General features: G+C 45.8%; 1 protein-coding gene across 1 annotated transcript; it reads left to right on the top strand.

Moving 5' to 3' along the window:
* The first annotated feature begins 577 nt into the window (after positions 1–577).
* On the top strand, positions 578–8162 carry mettl11b (methyltransferase like 11B). The gene is made up of 4 exons (XM_034583537.1): positions 578–865; positions 4358–4530; positions 6803–7055; positions 7382–8162. Exons 1-4 carry the CDS (start codon positions 667–669, stop codon positions 7636–7638), a joined length of 882 nt encoding a protein of 293 aa, XP_034439428.1. The 5' UTR covers positions 578–666; the 3' UTR covers positions 7639–8162.
* The last annotated feature ends 1120 nt before the right edge of the window (positions 8163–9282 follow it).

Here is a 9282-nt window from a genome sequence, read left to right as displayed (position 1 = left end):
GAGGTCAAAGGGCGACGGTGTCGAGACTCAGGTTTCAGTCTGGAGTTATCTTTCAATTATCAGCGAAACCTAAACCAACAAATACCTCCTGACGTCCTAATCTGCTCAGCTCCAAGCCCATTGGTTCACAAATCTGTAAAAACGCCTTTCAAATACGCACTAATGTCAAAAAACATCTGGTCACGTGAGATCTTCTGTTAACCTCCACAGGTCTTCATTATACACTGTAAACAAACCGTTCACTGCCCTTCTGTGTCGGAGCACTTGGAGAATGAAACGACTCGGAGCCCTGACAGTTTGTCGTCTGTGTGAAGTGTGTGAGGACGAACCAGGAGCCATGACCACAGACACCAGGAGACCTTTCTAATTTTAGGAGACGTCATATGCCCGAGAGGCCCGGAGGTCGGACTCCTATGCGCTGCAGGAATTCACACTGAAGTCAACTTGCCTCTGTGCTCGTTGGCTCCTGCCAGCCCCCCCGCTCCCTTAAAGTCAGCAGGTGATCTGTCAATCTGAGCACCACCCCCATGAAAGAGATATCTGCCGATCACACTGTCGAACGCTCAGCCAGACAGATTTAGCAGCGGCTGGAGAATCAGTGTGTCAGTCGGGCACCGTGACAGAGAGTAACTCTCCTGCCCCGTGAGCGACCACGCGACCAGCACCATGGAGATCTCCCTGGAAGACGACAACGGCTCCTCATCGGCCAACGTAGAGTATAAAGGAGCTCATCAAGCCTTCAGGGACCGGTGGAAAGGGACGGACGAGACCATGTGTCGCCACAGCATGTCCTTCCACCTGCAGCACTCACTGAGGAGCGACTTCTTCGCCAGCTACCTGTACCTGCTGGAGAAGACTCCTCTGGGTAAGCAGGGCCCCGCGAGGGCCCCACGAGGTTCACACATGGACACAGTGTCCCAGTGGTACAGACGATAACATGGGTCACAGACAAGTAGACACATCACAGTCTAATAAATAAATAAAAAACACTAAATGAGTAGATGTACTCGGTTATATTTCACATAGTAACATTGCTCATAATAATATTGCACAGTTAAGATATTCTTGCACTAAGTTCTCTAATGTTTTTAAGGAGCTGTAGCGTCTGTATTTCCTGTCACTCACATCAAAATAAACTTTCTGACAGATCCTCATCAATATATATAAAATAGAAAATGTTGATTATCTTCAAGTCAAACATGTAAAAGTTGGAACTCATTTGAAATCTCTGCTCTTTGTTTCCCACAAACATTTCACGATGTTCACTTCTTCATATTGTGACGGGAAAAGAAACGTTGAGCTTCAGAAAGTGATCATCAACGGGCCAAAGAAAATGAATCCTGCAAAATACTAATATGTTAATTTAAAAGAATCGTCTGTTGCTCTTGTGGAGTCAGTGAAGTATTTACTGTCCTCACTTCAATAACCTGGTTTAAACTGCAGCAAATCAAATACTTCTGGATATTAAAACAATAATTTGTTTTAATAAAGTTTATAGACACCCCTTGCAGATTTATTTTTGCTAAAGGGCTGTCAGAGTATAAACTGTAAATATAAATCAATAGACTTGCTGAATTTGTTTTTCTCTTCCTACACTAAGAAGCAAACCTTTAAGCAGTTTGTGTTGCATAAGTTACTAACAACACATTATTTACACTCACAGTATGTGTGATACTGTAGATTATGCTAATAACAGCATCTATTCACAATATAATGAGAAACCAAGCTACGGCACATAACATTTATTGAACACATAAAACCAGAGCGATAATCCGTCGTACAGGGGAGTTCACGGGCTGACGAAAGAAATTTGAAATCTGAACCAAATTACACACACTCATAAATATCTGTCTAAATAAGTCAGATTTATTAAATCTTTATATTAAAGAAAGACGAAAGAATATTTCTGGATCCTTCCACCAAGTTCTGTGGAAATTGGTTCAGTAGTTTTTGTGGAATCGTGCTGACGATCAAACGTACAGGGGTGAAAACGTGACGTCTGGCAGACACCAGCCGAGTGGGATGCTTCCCTGGTAGAGATGTGAACTGATGAGCCTTCGAACAAGCTCCGCGGAGCATTGTGATTATTCTCCTCGTTGTTGGAGGTTGTAAGTTGGGGTGGAAGTTAATCCTCTCCAGGCCGAGGACTCACCTCAGGCAGCAGGAACACGAGATCGGAGCTGCTGGCATCAAGACGCCGTTCTCTCTTACCACCAACTTGACACGACCAGCAGCACCATCGCGTGTCACAGGGATTATTCCTCAGCACATGGCGCCTTGAAATGTAAATATATTTATACAGAAAACGACAGAAAGTTTGACTAAAATACATCTGCTGTAACTTTACACATGTGAGACGAGTGACACTGGATTTAAATTTAGGCTGAAGACATCGAAAATAAACATAAATCTTCAGGCTCTGTTATCAGGTGATCAGATGTCTCAGATCCTGTTCCTCCGAAGGTCAAAGGTCAGCTGCTCTTGTAATGAGCCGGTTCTGAAGGTGAGGGACAGATGGACGTGGTCTGGACTGACTCCTCCTTGGCAGACGTGGACGTGGTCGTGTTGTTTCTATACTTACTCTTCCTCTGAAAGTTTCCTGATGGGTCACATGACAGCTGAGTCCCAACTCAGAGGCTTCCTCCTTCTCTGGCCCACGTGGCTCAGAGACGACCTTCAGGGTCCACAGGGACCGAACCGTAAGGAGACCGTCTGTAGTGGAGCCGCTGGGACACAGTCTGTCTTCAGATGCAGCCTCCGAAGGATGAGCTGAGACACAGGCTGGGAGGACGGGATCGACCCGTGTAGACCGTGAAGGCCGAACTGAAATGAGACAGTCTGTTGTCCAGAGGGTTTCCCTGATCCTGATCAAAAGTCTGTCCCGTCCTTATCGCCGTCGCTTAGCAACAGAGCTGCAGGTGGACACGACAAGAAAGTTTTACTGCCCCTTGTTTACTTGATACTTGCACATCCCATCACATGACCAATCAGGTCATCACTGAAGAGCAATGAATCCTGGGATAGGACGGCCTGAGAAGGATCCACCTGTGTCCCGGGGCTGGAAGGACACATCAGTGGACCTGTTTGAAGGAGCCTTCGAGACGGGACACGTCTGACGCTGCTCATTCAAGCTCCACCAATCGAACCTGACGCCACAACGACATCTTCAATCACCTCACAAGGAAGTGGACCGTGCCTGGAGCGTCACGTCCTGATTGGTCGGTTTCTGCACCTTCTCAGTGAAGCTTCAGTGCCTCCGCCTCCCGTCCTGATGTTTCTAACATGGAGGACGGCGTCCGGCAGGAAATAAATCCCCCCTCTTAATGTTTCACCGTGGTGTCATGAATGCTGCCTCTTGAGGATCTTGACAAGCGGGCGGACATTCCCCCCGCCCCCCCACTCCTCAACTTGTCATCTGAGGCTTCAGAAATGTTGCTTTAATGTCTCAGGATTGTTTCAGCTCAGCAGAACTGAGGCCGCGAAAGGTCACTGACATCATTTTATAACGTTCAGCTCATTCAGTGATTTTAACCTTTTATCAAGTGGTGACAGGAAACATCTGTGAATACACGACGCTGCGAACAAATCAATCAGCGCGTCATCGTATATCACAGAACAGCTGAGCCCAGCGTAAGAGAAGCACAGCAGGTCCTTATTTATAGTCGCCTGGTAATCCAATCATCATCCAGCGTTTCCTGTCCCGTTCTGATCCTCCACACACACAAACTGTTCACTGGAACGTCCCATCGATCCGGATCTGAAACTGGGACGACAACGTCACATCGGATCAACGTTAACGTTCCACACATGAGACTGTCTGAGCCACACCTGTGTCCTTCATGCTGCTGAGTTCACGTTTCAACCCAAAGTGTCGTCGTGTTTTAAACCAGAAATAACCACAGGAGGAGCAGTGGTAGGGGGCGGAGCCTAACTGATCATGTTGCTGACATCATCACTTACAAGTCAGTTAGCACCATTTTACAATCAGCTCTAAATAGAAGCTTTTAATGTGATTCATTGTTCACTTTTTAGCCAATATAGACGTTTTTATGATTAATGTGCACGTTTTTAAATTATTAATCTGATCCTTTTTCTTTCTGCTTCGTTATCATGCAAATATTAAAAAGAGCTTTCAAGGTGTTCGGTGTTAAATTCTCTGAACACGTAAATACAACACACTCCGACTTCAGAGCTCGTGAACACACTGAAGCACACCCGCCCTCGGCTGCGAGCGCTGGACGCCACGAAGTCAAAGTGAACTTATATAAACCACGAAATCACAGGGAAACTCAGCACGAAGTCTGAAGCGTGAAAACAATGACCCAGTGTTTGAATCTTGTCTCGATGTGTCCGACAGTGAAGCTCTTCCCGGTCACCTGCGAGTACATCAAGGGGGAGAAGCAGTTTTACTACCGAGCTCAGCAGTTCTACGAGGACGTGGCGGCCTCGGAGGAGGGCATGATGGGAGATTTTGTGGAGATATCCAACGTCGACCTGGAGGGTTCCAGGCAGTTCCTGAAGAGGTTTGTGGTGAGTGAAACAGATTTAATATTAGAGCACGTTGGAAATGAACATAAATCTTCAGGCCCTGTTGTCGTGTGATCACATGTCCCAGATTCTGTCACACGGAAGGTCAAAGGTCAGGGTGTTGGTGCTGCTTCCAATAGGGGGGGGGGGGGGTGAGACACAGATGGACATGAGACGCTCTGCTGCTTCTCCATCAACTCTCACATGTTACTGAGGCCTCTGTCCACGCGTGTCTCACTTTACTCCTGCATGTGGAACTGGGTCTGAATTCACATGTCAGGGTCTATTTTGGACGAGGAATTCATCGTCCTTCGTCCACAAGAAGAACTCCGTCGTGATTCATGTGGGTGGAGGCGGCGGTGCAGTTTACGGTGGAGGCACAGACTCGATGCCAGCTCCATAAACACCCCGACAGAGTGGGCGGAGCCAACGGCCGCTAATCCCCCTCTGCTGTGGTCACTTTTACGAGAGCTAATTTAACAACAGTGGAAAAGGAGGCGACATTTTCTAATTGTTCTTTGTGTGTCACAAAATCTACAGTTTCATACATTTTAATGTGGTTTACAACTGAGCGACTGTGATGCACATACAGCGTGTGTGTGTGTGTGTGTGTGTGTGTGTGTGTGTGTGTGTGTGTGTGTGTGTGTGTGTGTGTGTGTGTGTGTGTGTGTGCGTGTGTGTGTGTGTGTTGCACATGTAAGTGTGGACTGAGGTTTTTTTTAGATGCTAATTCAGTCGAATGACTTTGGGGAGCAGGTTATTTGCAGGATCAGTGTTGCAGGAGCTCTAATTATAAACGTTTTAAAGGAGCTCGACCAAGTGTCTGATTCTTCTTCTGCAAATGTAAACACAACAAATCCTGATTCCACACAGTCACGTTCAGAGGTTAGTTTATTATATTATTAAATATGTCGTGGCTGTTTATTATGATCCAAGCTCCCGTAAGTCACTTAGCACATTATGTTGCTTTGGTCCATTACTGACTTCATGCTCTATGACGTGGAGCTCCATCCTTTATATCACGGGTCAGACACCTCACTCCTCTCCATCCTATCAGCACCACGCTGTGCACCGACTTTCACCGGTTCTATAACACTATACTTTCATTTTAACACATTAAAACAACAATAGAAACAAAACTTAGCAAAGTTCACTATTCAAACATACACATATGTAGTGACTCCCAATATATTTAAATTTCACTGACTAATCATAACAGAAAACACAGTTAAGATAATAACTATTGATCAGAGTTATTAGTCAATAAAATAGAAGAAAAACAGGAAAGTAAAAGTTACCGATCACAGTTGTAAACCTGCAAATCATAACATTTGACACTCCTGGACAGAAAGGTTATTTTGCTTTATGAATGATTTATAATTTATCTTATACTTTAATCTGCGAACAGGATTATTATTCCAACGTGTGCAGCGCTGCGAGGTTTGAAGTTTCTTTCACCACTTTAAACTCTTAAAAAACATGTTGACATCTTCGTCTTAAATGTTTCCATCACACATTTATAAATTCCTCACATGTGAAGAACTTTATCAAAAGCATAATTCAAATCAAAAAGAGAAGCAACAATCACATGTTTTGAGGAGGTGCAGTGACGAAGAGGAGGCTTCGCTTCTCTCATGACGATGACACTCGTGGTGGATTCTGTATTTGTTGTTAATGTTGTTAGTCCTCGTTCTAAACTATTTTATTAAAATCGAATGAAACCAGATCCGAGTGTGAGCTCGGCTGCACATCATCGTTCTTCAGCTCCTGTTTGAACCTGACGTCTCCGTTTGAAAGTGCAGAAGGAATCGATCTAGAAAGTGTCCAGATTAAACTGAGCTACATATGCACAGAGCAATATGGCAGTAATTCACCGAACCCTGGGAGCCTGGTGCAACAGGCACAGAGCTCCTCGGGGCCCCATCTCTCATTCAATCACACACTGGGGCCCCTGATGTGGAGGGTTGGAGTGAGGTCAGAATACCAAACGAAGAGGAAGAAAAGCAGCGTGATTCAAGAGAGGAGAGTTTTTGTTCCCCTGTGGTAAAGTTCAGAGGTTCGTTGACCTGAGGAACTGACGTCTACGTGTTTGTGGCGTCGGTGCGTTTGAGCTCCGACATCTGGCTCAGACCAGCTCATAGATATGGAAATAAGATGCTGCGGGGAAGCAGACATTTTGTTTTCTGAGAAACTTAAACTCATGTCTTATGTTTTGTGATTTCAACTCAGTTTTATTACAAACCGTGAGTTGACATATTCGGTTTTGAACCCACAGGGTCCAGGTAAGGCCGGAACACACTGCGCCCTGGACTGCGGCTCCGGGATCGGGCGCGTGACCAGAGGCGTCCTCCTTCCTGTGTTTGAGAAAATGGAAATGGCGGACATGATGGAGCACTTCCTGCTCCACGCACACGAGGAGTACCTGGGCGACGACGCCGACCGCATCGAGACCTACTACTGCTACAACCTGCAAGAGTTCACGCCTCCGAAGAACAAGTACGACGTCATCTGGATGCAGTGGGTGGCGTGTAAGTGTCACAGTATTGAGTCCGCTTTACCTGTGTGAGGGGGCGTGTCCGACCAGCTGCGGGGGTCACCTGATAAAGTCCTCCTGAACCCGTCACTGTTTCTCGAGTTGAGGTTCTGGACCAACCAGAACGAGACCCCACGCAGGGCAGAGAAACTATAACTCTCCTCTGGCCTGGGAACGATTCAGGAAGGATGTGTGGAGATGACATAGAAAAATAATCTCAATCAGCTGATGCATGATGCAAAATAATCAGTTTTTGGCGTAGACTCAAAGATCCCTGTGAATTCATCTGTGAATTATTTTTTTTCGTGCCTACTTCTTCAGGTCACCTGACAGACAAGGACCTGATGAACTTCCTGTTTCGCTGTAAGAAGAGCCTGCGTCCAAACGGCGTCATCATAATGAAGGACAATATGGCGCGGCAGGGCTGCAAGCTGGACTCCATCGACAGCACCATCAGCCGCCACCTGGACATCATGAAGTGCATCATCGCCAAGGCCGGCCTGGAGGTGCTGGAGGTGGAGCTGCAGGAAGGATTCCCTGATGTCATCATGCCCGTCTGGATGATCGCCATGAAATAGACGCCACATTAGTTCTGTGAAAAGTTTCAGATTGTTGTTTCTCAAAAACCAGGAGGAAAATCCACCGTAAAGCAGAATTCACATGTTATTCCAGTTCTGCTAAAGTCCTTAAGATTTGTGATTGATTCTCTAAAACCTACAAAAACACAGCGAGAACTCCTCACGTCATCAGGAGATAAATCCTGAAGCGGCCGCGTGGACGGGGAGATGACACCCAGCGTGACTTTATGGAGACAGGAGTCTTTTTCCTGCTCTGCCCTGACATGAAATAAAGCTTCAGTGGAACATTAAACCTCCACAGAAGCACTCGGCGTGTCCACAAAGACACTCCGTGATTTATTGTCCACCACCAGGTTCTGCATCCGACGGCATCAAACGCCCGAGCCTCAATTCTCTGTGGGAGAGGTTTGTTCCTGTCCGAGGATCATTGGAATAACATGTGAATTTAGATTTACTGCTGGGTTTCTCCTCCCACTGTGACACTGCAGCGTATCAGTGACGTGTCAGTGACGTGTCAGTGACGTGTCAGTGACGTGTCAGTAACGTGTCAGTGACGTGTCAGTGACGTGTCAGTGACGTGTCATAGTGGACTGGATTCAAATGTTGTTGTGCACGATTAACATGTGATCTGCATGTACATATGTGATGTGGACATCTGATCACAGGCCTTTACATTCATACCTTTTATTATTATAATAACTCAGTTTGTAGGTCAGATAGGGGGCGCTGTCCACAACCACGCAGAGAGAGAGAGAGAGAGAGAGAGAGAGAGAGAGAGAGAGAGAGAGAGACAGAGAGAGAGAGAGAGAGAGAGAGAGACAGAGAGAGACAGAGAGAGAGAGAGAGAGACAGAGAGAGAGAGAGAGAGAGAGAGAGAATTTAAATCCATCATAATGTCGGGAAATCCTCACAACCCCCAATCTCAAAACCCAAGATGGCGGCTGCACGCATCAACACTGTAAATAAAGACGAACGGAGAATCTCTACTTTCACCTGTTGTACAAACATTAAGCCAAAATATCTCAGATACAAACGTCCGTTCATCACATTCAGGTGCGCTCAGGTCGGTCAGATGTACATTTTGTTTTTATGTGACCTTGTGTTTTATACTTTGCTTGTAATATTGCATTTTTATATTGACTTCTCTTGTGTGTGTGTACATGTAGAATTGTGCTGCTTCACTTGAACGACATCAACACTGAAGTTTGAGTGTTTTTATAAAACTCTGACAGCATATGGATGCAGTTTGATTGTATTTTCATATATAATGTTTTTCATCCCTGTTCCAAACAAAGACTAATGGGATTATAGCAGGGTAATCACCTTTGGCTATTACAATCAAGGCTGGAACATGAACGCTTACCGATTTCCCCTGAGTATCCGACAGGGACCGAGCTGCAGTCTTCCACCAAACACACCAGATAATTGAGATCCTCTCAAACGGTTATGGTAATTCTCCTAAGTATTATTACTGTTATTATTTTTTCAGACTAACAGTAGAAGCAGCACATTGTTTTGGGCTAATGACTTTCAGCTGGGCCCCTGAGGTGGATGTGGTGGTGGTGGTGGGGGGGGGGGGGTTGATTATTTCCTGATTTTGACAGACAGTGCCGGCTTTCATATCTGCCCTGGCTTCATTTCAGG

This window comes from Hippoglossus hippoglossus, chromosome 4 (assembly GCF_009819705.1).
Source record: "Hippoglossus hippoglossus isolate fHipHip1 chromosome 4, fHipHip1.pri, whole genome shotgun sequence".
Lineage (NCBI taxonomy): Eukaryota > Metazoa > Chordata > Actinopteri > Pleuronectiformes > Pleuronectidae > Hippoglossus > Hippoglossus hippoglossus.
This window is presented reverse-complemented; position numbering and strand designations above follow the sequence as displayed.